This window comes from Phaenicophaeus curvirostris, chromosome 1, assembly GCF_032191515.1.
Source record: "Phaenicophaeus curvirostris isolate KB17595 chromosome 1, BPBGC_Pcur_1.0, whole genome shotgun sequence".
Classification (NCBI taxonomy): Eukaryota; Metazoa; Chordata; class Aves; order Cuculiformes; family Cuculidae; genus Phaenicophaeus; species Phaenicophaeus curvirostris.
Window position 1 is genome coordinate 92059215 of NC_091392.1, and position 13192 is coordinate 92072406.

The window sequence follows — 13192 nt, forward strand, 5'->3', positions numbered from 1 at the left end:
ACCCCCATCCCCATTATGTCTATCCCATTATCCCCACCATGCTCATCCCAATCCAACCCCATCATCTCCATCCCCCCTATCCCACCCCATCACCCCCACCACCCCATCATCCCCATCCCACCCCATCCCCACACTCCATCCCCCATTCCACCCCATCACTCTCATCTCACCCCATCCTATCATCTCCACCACCCCTATCCAATCCTCATCACCCCCATCACCCCCATCCCATCACCCCTGCCACCTCTCTCCCACCCCATCACTCTCATCTCACCCCATCCTATCATCTCCATCACCCCTATCCCATCCCATCACTCCCACCATCGTCATCCCACCCCATCACTCCCATCCGCTCCATCATCCCCATCCCACTCCATCTCCATCATCTCCATCACCCCATCCAATCCCCATCCCCCCCACCACCCCATCCCATCCCCCCCACCACCTCATCCCACCCCTTCACTCCCATCTGCTCCATCATCCCCATCCCACTCCATCTCCACCATCCCTATCCAATCCCCATCACACCCACCACCCCATCCCATCCCATCACCCCCACCACCTCATCCCACCCCATCACTCCCATCCACTCCATCATCCCCATCCAATCCCCATCACACCCACCACCCCCTCCCATCCCATCACCCCCACCGCCTCATCCCACCCCATCACTCCCATCCCTCCATCATCCCCATCATTTCCACCACCCCTATCCAATCCCCATCACCCCCCCACCCATCCCACCCCATCACTCCCATCCCACCCCATCCCACCACCCCCAGCACTCTATGCCCACCCCATCCCCATCATCTCCATCACCCCTATCCAATCCCCATTCCCCCATCTCACCCCATCATCCTCACCACCCCAATGCACCCCATCACCCCCATCCCACCCCATCCTCATCATCCCCCATCCCATCCCACCCCATCACCCCCATCCCACCCCATCTCCATCACCCCTATCCAATCCCCATCACCCCCACTCCACCCCGTCACCCCCATCCCTCCCCATCCCCGCCCCGCCGCCGCCCCCGCCGTCCCGCCCCCCGCTATTTGGGCTCCGCCGCCGCCGCCGCCGCTCCGCACTCGCCCCGCGCCCGCCCTGGCCGCGCCGCTCCCGCTCCGCCGCCCCGCGATGATCGTCGAGAGCAGCCGCGACGTGGCGCCCGATGCCGGCGGCGGCGACGGCGCCCTCAGCAGCCCCATCAACCTCGCCTACTTCTACGGCGCTTCGCCCCGCTCCAGCGAGGGCAGCTGCTCCCCCGCGCACTCCGCGCCGGGCTCGCCGGGCTCCGACTCGGACCTCTCGGGGAGCGGCGGCCGCAGGGAGCCCCGCGGCGGCGCCCGCCCCGCCATCCAAGGTACCGCGGCTCGGGGACGGCGTGTCCCGGCGCTGGGAGACTCCCAGCCCTGGAGGACCGGTGGGGGCTCCCGGGGGAAGCTGGAACGCAGGCGGCGAGGCGCCATCCGTCCCCATCCCCTCCGTCCCCATCCCCTCCGTCCCCATCCCCTCCGTCCCCATCCCCTCCGTCCCCATCCCCATCCCCGTCGTCCCCATCCCCGTCAGCTCTTCCCTGCAAAACCGCGGATGTAGGGGGTTTTCCGCAAGAGTTCCCCCGTTTAATTGCCTTTTTTTTTTTCCTTTCCCCCTCCTCTAAACTGAAAACGTAGTCAGCCTCTTAAATTCGGGTTTTGTTTTCGTGTGTTCACAGTTGAACAGCACATGGCGGGGGGAAAGCAGCACCGAGGACCTTTCCAGGGGGTCCGTGTGAAGAACTCCGTGAAGGAGCTCCTGCTGCACTTCAGGAGCAGCAAGCAGATGTCCGCGGGCTCCGCCGCCGAGGAAGGCAAGGTAACCAGCATATTTCAGCGCTGACATAACGCTTTTAATGGTTACTGAAAGCTGGTAAAAAAAATAAGAAGGCACGCGATAAGGCTGGAAGGCAGCTCGCAGCTTTATCTGATGTAGATGGAGTCAGTGTTTTTCCTTTTCCACGCGTAATGGGAGAACAGAGCTGGGAAGAAATTAGTGAGCAGGTTTACTTGCGGGAGAAGGAGGGACTTAAAAATGTTCTTGCTAAGCTTTGTTTTCTAAAACGGAGTTCGGATAAAAGCGCGTTTGTGTTGTGAAACTGCAGAAACTCCCTGTTAGCGCCAATGAGGTCATTCACTGGGGAATCTCAGAAAAGAATCGTTTGTCATGCTATTGTGCTCTTCCGTGGGGAGCACGCAGTACAGAGGCAGACCCCCCCCAGTCTGGAAAGATGGAACCAGAAAAAAATGTAAGAAATTCTGGGCTGATTAAAGACTGTATTTCTTATGAAATAGTCTTTCTGAGGATGTGTTTGGAAGCTTCCTAGATAAGCGTTGTCACAGGAGAATCTTTGCATAGAAGAGTTCACGGCAGTGAACAGTAAAATTGGCTGGCTCGTGTGTGTTTTTAAAAGAAACCCTCAGACCTTAGTAAGGAACAGTGCCTTTCTCTAGATCTATTGAGTTTTGTGGTATTATAACAAATAGCTTAAAAACAGCGGTTTTAATTTAAGTTCAATAAAAGTCTTTGTTTTCTAACCTTAATTAAAAACAATCAAATTAGGGTTAGACAATTGTATGCCTGAATTATTCTAAGGTGTATTCTGTATTTACAGAAGGAAGCCTCTGCTTTGTTGTTCTTGGTTTTGTTTGTTTGGTGCTTTTTTTTTCCTGAAATAACACTATACTAATGCAATAATTTGATTTTTCTCAAAAGGCACAAGGAGGATTGGTGAACTATGAGCAGTTCACAGGTAAAACCTTCTTTCTTTAAATACCTTGCAATAAGATTTTAAAAGCTGATTGTAAGAATAGTCTCCAAATGGATTCTAAATTCATTGTCTTGTTGGCAGAACTGAAGAGCATACTAGGTCACAGTGGCAAAAGAAAGGCTCCCGAGCTTCTTTCCGATGGACTTTCTTTCAAACGCCAAGCTACCATTCACCCACATCTCCTGGTAAGTAACTTTTCCTGTGCCTTGATTTTTCAGTTTGCTTTGTGCAATCAGAAATTGCCAGATACAGTAATACCTCTTAACTTTCTGGGCCTTAATGCGATTTTTCTTTTGTTTTTCCTGACAGACACCACCCCAGACACCAACTTCTGTGGATAACATGGAGGAGACACATAAAAATGACCCAAAGCATGACAGCAATTCCGATCTGCTTCAGAACATTATAAACATCAAGAATGAGTCGAGCCCCATTTCACTGAACACAGTGCAGGTTAGCTGGCTGCATACTGTCTCTAGTCACAGCTCACCTGGTGAGCAGTACCAGGACAGCCCAGGAACACAAGCTTTCTCCCCATCCCAGAAGTACCAAGCATTCCAAGATCAGACCTCCCAGCATATACTTGATCTGCCGCAGCATTACCAGTTCCCTCCAACCCAGAACCAGGATCTGTCACAGAGCTATCCTTCGGATGCCTCCCTGGAGTACAGGCCGTTTGGTGCCAATGACCAGTCTCCTGGTTACCAGCAGAACACCTTCGAGAGCCATGAACTGCAGTACTGCCCGCCGCAGAGCTTCTCCTCCCTGCTGAATGACTCTGAAGGCTCGGAGGGCATCTCTGCTTCCCTCCAGCCGCTGTCCAGTGCCCACCCACAGGCTGATGTCAGCCAACGTGCTCCAAACTTCGGCTTGCTCTCCGATAACATGTGTGGTAGCCTGGAGTGCAGTGTTTCTTTGGATGCTTTGAATGTCTCTCTACCTGACCAAAACATTGCCAGAAGCACGACGCAGCTGGGAAAGTCATTTTTTCAGTGGCAAGTGGAGCAGGAGGAAAACAAACTGGCTAACATCTCTCAAGACCAGTTCCTTGCAAAAGATGCAGATGGAGACACGTGAGTGCTGTTTATCTCTGTTTCTGATGTGGAAGGTTGGGGAATATTTCTTTTTGCGTTTTGGTGGGCTGTGGGGTTGTGATGGTAGCTGTTCATTAGCAGTCTTTGTCACAAGTGCAGTAGTTTCGCTAATCAAATGAAATGTGTGCTCTTACTGATGGACTGCAACGTACAGAGTTGCAGCACACTACGTAGAAGAGGTGTTTGCTTAATTTCGGGTACTTATTGTGACTTTTATCCAGTAAACAGGGAGAAGAAGATTCTAATTTAGATGCTTTAAATTGCCATGGGGAAAAAGCGTTTCTATTTAAGTCACCCAGCGGAGGTCTGAAGCTGGCAGCATAACGCCATTCCCATATATTTGGATCTTTGTAATGACTTGAGCCCTGTTTTGTATGGTGGTGTAACTCTGTTTCCCCTCTTTCCTACAGCTTCCTTCACATTGCGGTTGCCCAGGGCCGACGGGCTCTCTCCTATGTTCTTGCAAGGAAGATGGCTGCCCTGCACATGCTGGATATTAAAGAGCACAATGGCCAGGTGAGGTTCTCAAAATCTTTGCACGCACTTTGTGCACCTGAGCGCCCTGTGTGTCTGGACCTGGGGAAAGATGTGGTGAAATGCTTATTTAATATTAACCCCAAGATTTAGTCTGCATACTAATATTAACCTTGAGCTATTAATACTTCTTGGGATCACCTTGAGCTGGTAAAACTACGCGCTCTGCTTGATTTATCCTGGCTTCCTGGTATTCATAATCACTGCTTAAATAATACCAGGTAGCTAGGCTTTTTATTTGTTTTAGTTACTTTTTCCTGTTCAAGATCAGATGACTAACAGTTTAAATTTTCTTCTCAATGTTTGCAGAGTGCTTTCCAGGTTGCTGTGGCTGCCAATCAGCATCTCATTGTGCAGGACTTGGTTAGCTTGGGGGCTCAAGTCAACACCACAGACTGCTGGGGTAGAACGCCGTTGCATGTTTGTGCTGAGAAGGGGCATGCCCAGGTCCTTCAGGTAAGAACCAGGCAGGCGTAGCTCTGCCCTGACTGTTAACGCTTATGCTTTGTATTGGTTGTCTTGGAAAACTCAGAAGATGCCACTCTTCTCTCTGTCTTTCTGTAGCCTTCTGAGTATTTCTCAGGGCTCTACGGTGGTGGCTCAGTGAGACTGAGTTTCACATTGATGTCCTCACCTGTGTTTTAGAATAATTTGGTGGAATCCTAGTGTACAAAAAGCCCCAAGTTTCCTCCTAGTGCTATTATTTATTGCAACTTTGTTGCAGTAAGACTGCATACAAGCTTGAAGTAATACGTGGTTTGGATAAGACATAAATGCATGCTTGTTCCCACTTTGGTAGGCAATCCAAAAGGGAGCCATAGGAAGCAATCAGTATGTGGACCTTGAGGCAACAAACTATGATGGTAAGTAGTTAAGAGTTTATAATTTACAGAGTTACCGAATGCTATAATGTTTTATGGCTGCTGATGTGAATGTTACTCTGGGTTGAGAAGCCATAAAATGGAGTGTGTCTTTGCCAGGTTGAAATTTATAATTAGAATTGAAATGACATTACAGTTTGCATGTCTGTCAGATAAAAACATGGTTAGTCTGTGTCTGTTAAGACATCTTACCCCTAACGCGATTGCCCTCTTTGGCATGGAAAGTGTAGGTAGTAATAGGCTGTTGGTTAAAACCTTTGAGTGCCGGTGATACATTGGTGGATCAGGAAGCCAGATTCTTTGACACTAGAGAGCTGTTTTAATTGATCCACTTTTCATATAATAGTTCTTATAAAGTACATTTTGTGTAAAAAATACATCACAAATTGTTTCTTTCATTATCTGCTGGCTGAGAGCTCACAGTAGGTTGCTAAGTAACTCTTCTGGTGATGGCCAGCCCGAATCCTGAGCCATTCCAGAGCAATCACTGTCACTTAGAAATGCAGAACTGCCCCTGAGCTTGACAGGGAGAGAAGTTGCTTTATCTGTCCTTCAAACCAAGCAGCTAGTCAATACTTCTGTATTGCGTTTATTCACTAATGATGATTTCTTTTTTTAATGCTAAGGTTTGACAGCATTGCACTGTGCTGTTCTGGCCCATAATGCTGTGCTGCATGAACTGCAAAACAGTCAGCCACCTCACTCCCCTGAGGTCCAGGAGCTTCTGCTGAGAAACAAGAGCCTGGTAGAAACCATCAAGACTCTAATACAAATGGGAGCATCTGTTGAAGCAAAAGTAAGTACAGTGGCTTTGTGTGAAGTACCGGATCTGGAGAGAAAGTGGAAGTAGGACATGTCCCTTTTCCCCATGCTACATCTCAACTTTATTACAAAGAAAGCAGACTAGTTTGGAAGCTTGCCTACAGCCTTATTTACCCAAGTGGAATGAGAATGTTGCATTTATTCAGAACAAGGCATTATTAGTGTAAATGAACCATTGGAAGGCGAAAGAAGGAGGTGACAATCCAGTTCTGGATTAAGAATGATGCTGTACTTGTTTGCACTTGTTTGTGTCTTAAAAGTAAAAATGTTTGGAGCACGCTGAGGTACCCATAGTAATAGAGTGCTGATGACACCTCATTCTTTAACTGGCAATTTTAATTAGACACTGCTCCCTGTCCACTTTAGGTCTGTGCTGGGCCAGATGATTACTTGGTGTAACATTTGGTATTTTGGCTGCGTAAGCTTACTGGTCCATTGTTCATTAGATATTCATATTAAAATGTATATTCAGATGTATTCTCAGTGGATTTTGTAGTGCAAATATGTATGTTCAACACTGAAGTGACTCTGCTTTTTGTTTTGTTTGTCTGCATGTTCACCCTGCATAGGTGAAGCAGCTGCAGGGAAGACTAAAAGTTTGTTTGTTTGTTTGTTTTTTCCACAGGATCGCAAAAGTGGTCGCTCAGCTTTACATTTGGCAGCAGAAGAAGCGAACCTGGAGCTTATTCGTCTCTTTTTGGAGCTGCCCAACTACCTGTCTTTTGTTAATGCAAAGGTATGATGATTTTTCCAGATGTGCACGTGTAGCACTGTGAAGTGTCCTGAGACTCATGCCCCTGCCTTTCCCTCGTTGAGTTATTACTTTTGTCTTCTCCAGGCTTACAACGGCAATACAGCACTCCATGTGGCTGCCAGCCTGCAGTATCGGGTGAGTCAGTTGGATGCTGTGCGCCTGCTAATGCGAAAGGGAGCTGATCCAAGTGCCAGAAACTTGGAGAATGAGCAGCCAGTTCATCTGGTTCCTGATGGCCTTGTAGGAGAACAGGTAAAAAAACTCTCCTTTGCTCTGATCTGTCCCTATCTATACAAAAGCCTTATTCTTCTCCAAAAGTTTCTTTTGGGTTTTGAGTTGCAGCTTTTAAGGAAAAGATTCAGCAAATGCCACTTTATTCAGAGATCTTTGGTTTTAATGTCAGGATCAGGCAGAATATCAAAATAGCTGAAATTATAGGTTTTACTTGTTGCTTTTGTTTTTTTCCATCTCAAAAGCTTTTTTCCTGTCAAGCTAGATTTTTTTCTTTGTAACATTGCAATGTACTGGAAGTAATATTCCTTCTCTTGTTCATCACAGCATGGCCTGAGATGATAATTTTTTGTTGCTCTTGTAATAAGTAGTTATGGCAGTTCTTAGGCCTGATAAACAGATGAAGAAAATCCCTTTTTCCTAGGAGCTATAGAAATACATGATGAAAGAGGTGGCTCTTGACCTACAAAGCTAATAAGCAACTGAGTAATTTTATTGCCTTTTATTCATTCAAGTGCTATAAAATTGAATAAATTCTGCTGTAACTGGATTCAGAACCTAGGCTCAGATAAATGAGGAATACAGAACTGGGTTTGTTTTTTTTTTTCTTGGATTATAACTCACATCAGGGTGATGAATACTAACGTTTTTTTCTTCTTTTCTCCAGATAAGACGTATCCTAAAAGGGAAGGCGATTCAGCAGAGAGTGTCGCCGTTTTAAGCTCCATGTTTCTTGGAGTTCAGCAACTCACACTCACTGTCAGTCAGGCAGTCCTAATGTATCTGTAAATAGACCATTTGCCCAGTGTGGGCAAATGTTAGTTGTTTCTATGAAACAAAAGTATTTTGTTCACTATCATATAGTGGGTTATATAAGAGTAAAAAAACCCAAAACAAATAAAACCCAAACCCAACAATCAAATTCCTCTGAGCGAATGGGAATGTCTCATTCCCAAGTATGTGGAACATTTGCCTGGATACCTGGATTTCATACCTATGGCAAGACTGATTTTATTTAAACAGCCAGACAGATAACTTCTTGACATGGCCAATTCTATGGGAAATCTTTTTATTTAGAGAAGGCTGATGCACATCAACATTGCAGAGGTTTTTTTTGCTGTGTTGTTAGTAACACTTAAATATTTAAGTGCTAGAGAAATCAAGTATTTTTGAAGTTGAACATTTATTTATGTAACTTCGTAGCTTTCTCCAGTGTCTCATACAGGATTGTATATAGTCACTGACATTGTACAGCTGTATAGTTCTAAGAATCTGATTGCTTGTAGAATGAACTGAAGAAACAAGTTCCTTGATCTTGAACTTGCAAATTGCATATAGAGTTTTAATACTATACTGGTGCAAATTGGGCAAATTCTATTGCTTTGAAAGACTGAAAACTGGAAGTACAGTTAAGATAGGTCATCCCTAGCATGATTTATGCATGTTTTTGGAATTGTTAATAAAACATAAAAAGCCATGCTTTTTTCAGGGGACTGTGTGAGTCTTTCTCGTACCCAGTAGAGGTTTTTCTTTCAATGGGACAATAGATTGGGGGAGAGAGATAATGACTTTTATAGTGTATATAACTTTATTGTGCTTTAAGGACTATGATCCTGATTCAGTGAAAGTATTTAGCATGTACTTAACTGTTGATGCATGCTGAAATCTCTTCATTTAATTATAACACTTCAATATGTGTAAGCCCCACTAGTGTCAGTAGGACTTAAGCACATGCATAAGTAGTTTGCTGAATTGGGCTCTAGTTAAATCTGGAAACTTAATGTTTTTTTACCTCCTAAGCAGAGTTAGTCCATTTGTGGTTTTACCTTATAGGTATAGTGGCTAGCCAAGTAATATTTGAAGTTAATGTTTTTCTATTTTTTAATAATTATGGATATTGATGCAAAGTGTGTACTAATGATGCTGTATACTTGTGTTCTTTTGGAGAAAACTTTCCTCCTGTCACTTTCTGAATGATCCATGCTGGGCTGTAATGCAGTAATATGTTCTCTATATGGTCTGTTCTTTTTGCATCACATGCAATTCTTTGCCATAACTGCTTAATTAGTCTGATTATGTTGTTTCGACAAAATATGTCTTGTAGACAAGCTAAGTGGAAAAAAAATCTGATATGCAGAGGCCTAGTTGCAATGTACTTCTTGAAGGGTCTCCTGTAGCTTGTGTTTGAATAAACATGCTAATTAAATGTTGGTGGTTGCTGTCTGTGATACATATGATGATATCAAAGTGATTTAGCGTGGTAATACTGTAAGACTGCTAAAGGTCCATTTGTTAAGGATGAAATGAGTTCTTTTCATCCCACTGTTCATGCTTTCTCTTATTTGATGCTGGTTTTGAAGCTGGTCCTTGGGTGGTTTGGGTACCATGCAGTTGTATTGCCTGTGTATTTAACAGATGTGCCCTAAATAGAGTTAATAGTTACCAGGTTGTCCAAATTGTAAGTTGTTTTCTGAATGCTTGTCCCCTATAGTTGAAAGAATGATAGCAGCTCTGATGATGTCATGTGTTGCCCATGAGATCCTTGCCTTGGTCCTCAATTCTTATAGCTTGGGTACAAGCAGTTACTTTAGCACAGGTGAAAGTCTGCATGAGCAGATAAGACTCTGCACCTGGGGAAAGACTCTCCTGCTTCACTTAAAAAAAAAAAAGGGCTCTGAGCTGGTCATGACCTTTCAGGAGGAAGAACTATTTTCACAGACTGTCCTTGCTGAGCTGGTGAGATGGCAACAGCCAAGAAAAACAGGTGAAGCATTAGGATCTGTAGGAAAAAGGACTGAAGAAAAGCAACAGCACGTCTATGCTACTGTATAAACCACCTGTGCAACGCCGCTTTGCTGCTGTGTGCTGTTGGGGTGTCCCCTGAGATGAAAGTGTTATAGGATTGGAAGAGGCCCAAAGGTATGGATGAGCTTTCTTGTGGGGAGCAACAGTGCAAACTAGGACTTTTCAGCTGCAAAAGCAATGGCTGACGGTGGGTATGGTAGGCCTGCATAGGCACGGCAGGCCAGAGAAACTGGATTGGAATGAACTGCTTGCTGTCCCAGCATGAGAGCTGGTGGCTATTTATGAAACTAGCAAGCACACAGTAGGCAACAGGTGTTATGATTCCTTGAGGAACTCAAAGCATGTGGTAGAAACAAGACATTTGTGGATGTGGGGAAAGCCTGAGTGCGTACTTAGAAAGAAGATTGTTTTGCAGGGTTACTAAAGTGATCAACTATGTGAGCAAGTCCTTTCTGTGTTGAAGGGTGACAAACTGTACTGCAGGCCGGCCCTGCTCTCAGCTCTTCCCTGATGATTTGCTGCTGGACACTCTTGCACATCTGATACCAGACTAGATGACACATTTTACCCAGATCATTGCAGTTAGGCTTTTAATAGTTCAGTCTGGTTCTGCTGACATTGGTTGCAACTTTCATGAGAAGGACATGTAGGAAGGACATGACATCTTGCTGTCAACTGAGTGCTTCAGGGAAGTGCGTGCAGACCCTTTGCTCTGCCCCATGCTCTGTGCAAAAACTTGTCCCCACAAGTCTCAAAAGTGGCCTTTGGTTCTGAGATAAGATGACCGAGAGAGGAGGCTGTATGTTCTTTAGCAGATAAGAGTAGGAAATGATGATGGAGACTGGAAATGGAACTGACTTTCTGGTCAGAGTGTGCAAAGATGAAATGGCACCTCCTTGTGAGAACAGCTAATTGGGCCTGGATTGTGTTGAAGGTGCTGTCATCTGCACCTCTTGTTGCAAGACGCTCTACCTTAGGTTTTTGGTTTTAATATATATGCAGAGCTTGATAGTACTATTTCCATATTCTTTATAAGAGGCGATTACATGGGGAAAAAGAGTTGCTGATGAGGTTTACTGGCCTTTCAGATCAGCCCAATCTGACTGCCTGACACTCCTTTCTGGGTGGTGTTAACTGAGTCATCTCATGAAGGATAAAAGTACCTTAGACTTGTAAGGGTGGAAAAGCATAAGCATGTGTTCAGTCAATGCTTGAGCATGAAGTAGGTGCTGCTGGTGAGAGGCATTTAGCAAGCAACACCGTGCTTTCAGTGGCACTTATGTCCTTCTGGAAGGGGCACTGCTGGCACCTCAAGTTTGAAAATTGCTGAGAGGAGGTTGAAGTATTTGAAGCCAATTTAATCTGCTTGCAGCCGAAGTTTATTGTCTCAAGACCTCAGTAGGCAATTTCACAAGAAAGCATCCCTACACTGAGTAACTGACTCACTTTTCTCTCCTATGATACTGGGAGCTTCTGGCGTGTCTGACGTGATGTAACTAGTTATTAGAAACAATCCCTTTTTACTGAAGGGCAAGTTACACTAAATATTTAGCAAGCTAGTAGTGTTTACCTGTAAACTTATGGTGCTGGGAAAGTGCTGAATAGCTCTTACTGACGCGAATGCAGGCACATTATTTATTTTTCTGGTTGGTGTAGAGGCAGAAGAGACTAGCTTGGGTCTGAGTAGGGATATTAAGACACATGGAGCTTTGTTCCCAGGATGTTTATGATTTGTTTGTCTAAGTAAGCCAAACCCCAGGAAAGGGTTGCTTTTTGATCTTTGTGGGCTACTCATCTGGCTAGAGTTGTAGAAGGTGGCAATCCATGATTTACAAGAAATGCATTCTGCTTCTGGGGATGGAAAAAGCACATTTCCCACATTTATTGCTCATTTTATACTTTTATCAGAAAAAGAAAACACATCCAGGAAGGGCTTTCTTAGAGAGGCTGGGTGTGGCAGAAGTGTCTGCAAAGATACAACATGAACTGCTTGTTCTTCTCGCCTGACAGTTTGCTTATCTGGTTGCCTTTCTTTTAGAAAAATATGTATGTGCTTTCCCGTGTAAGGGAAAAGGTGAGAATGATTTAAGTGCAGTGAACATGGGAAGATAAAGAACAGGTTCCTGCAATTAAGTACCTGCCAAAAACTGACCCCAGTCTCCCAGGTCATTCAAACCAAATTCTTCTGTGATCTGTTACTTTTCTTGAATATTTGGTGGTGGTCTTGGCCTGAGATATTGATGGCTTAGGATAGTCATGCAACTGTCTTTATCGATTTGGTTAACTGCCATCCAGCCTCTACTAGTGCTGCCTTTCACTTTTTGTGATTAGGACAAGGACCAGCATTGCTCGTCCAGACACTGGCCTGTGCCTGAGTTTAGAAAGCAAGGGGCACCTCCAGACATCAGGGCAGCTTTCAAGTAGCATCCCCACCTCCCTTCCCCACTGCCCCTGGGGCTACAATGAGGGATCTTCTGGCAGCATTTTGCTGTTTTGAGAGAAAGCCTCTCTTAGCATCTTTTTCATCTTCAAGAAATTCATACTAATTTGAGAGGAGAAAGGTTTAGTTTGCACAGGGGGTGGACTGCTGATATCTCTGTCTCTAAACGAGGCAACACTAACTCCACTAAATGAAGTTGCTACTGACAGGTTGCCTTGCTATTTGGGAACATTCACCCCTGCACCAAGCCCACATGGGCTGCTCTGTTTCCTTGCAAAATTTCACCCGTGTTGCTGGCTAATAGCCCAGCATTGAATATTACAGTATTTCTTTAGGTTTGATCACCACCATTAGCAAAAAAGCTCAAGACAGCACAAATGAAATAGGGAACTGCACTAGAGTTGCTACACTAGAATTTGTCTTTTTTTACACAGTTGGATTTGGGAGTTGGTTTCTCTTTCGGAAGCGTATCTTGGTCTAGGTGGGGAGAGGTAATATATCTTGGGTTTTGTTTGTTTAGTATGTATTTGTTTTCAGCTCTTGTGATTAAGTGGCTGACTCAATAAGTCTTTGTTTCATCTGTTAAACCTTACTCTTGGCTCTGAAAACGTGATCTAGGCTGTTTTAAGAAAGTAGGCATTGCACTAACCAACCTATCCTTCATACATGGTATTCCTCTCAGTTTCTGGTAAGTTTTCTCCCTTTCTCTGTGGTAGTCAGAGGGAAAGATGTCTAAGAGGGTGCTTTGGATTCATGAGGGGAGCAGACATTTGAAAGAAGTTGCCAATTACATCTGCAAACATATCTGGGCTGCGAGTGAGCCTG

The 13192-nt window shown here is 45.0% G+C and overlaps 1 protein-coding gene across 2 annotated transcripts; it reads left to right on the forward strand.

Moving 5' to 3' along the window:
* The first annotated feature begins 1099 nt into the window (after nucleotides 1-1099).
* NFKBIZ (NFKB inhibitor zeta) lies at nucleotides 1100-9332 on the forward strand. 2 transcript variants are annotated; one of them, XM_069868474.1, is made up of 12 exons: nucleotides 1100-1363; nucleotides 1715-1854; nucleotides 2752-2788; nucleotides 2888-2991; nucleotides 3116-3879; nucleotides 4311-4416; nucleotides 4744-4890; nucleotides 5234-5297; nucleotides 5942-6111; nucleotides 6763-6873; nucleotides 6976-7143; nucleotides 7790-9332. In XM_069868474.1, exons 1-12 carry the CDS (start codon nucleotides 1138-1140, stop codon nucleotides 7841-7843), a joined length of 2091 nt encoding a protein of 696 aa, XP_069724575.1. In that variant the 5' UTR covers nucleotides 1100-1137; the 3' UTR covers nucleotides 7844-9332. The 2 variants fall into 2 exon arrangements, with proteins under 2 accessions (XP_069724575.1, XP_069724566.1); XM_069868465.1 differs by lacking the exon at nucleotides 7790-9332 and having other exon boundaries at nucleotides 6976-7771.
* The last annotated feature ends 3860 nt before the right edge of the window (nucleotides 9333-13192 follow it).

Bases quoted from the DNA above. Each gene is read 5' to 3' on its own strand.
- NFKBIZ (XM_069868465.1), top strand. From the start codon at position 1,138: ATGATCGTCGAGAGCAGCCGCGACGTGGCGCCCGATGCCGGCGGCGGC. The intron at 2,992-3,115 runs GTAAGTAACTTT...TTTTCCTGACAG, and splicing joins CCATTCACCCACATCTCCTG to ACACCACCCCAGACACCAAC. The intron at 6,112-6,762 runs GTAAGTACAGTG...TTTTTTCCACAG, and splicing joins GAGCATCTGTTGAAGCAAAA to GATCGCAAAAGTGGTCGCTC.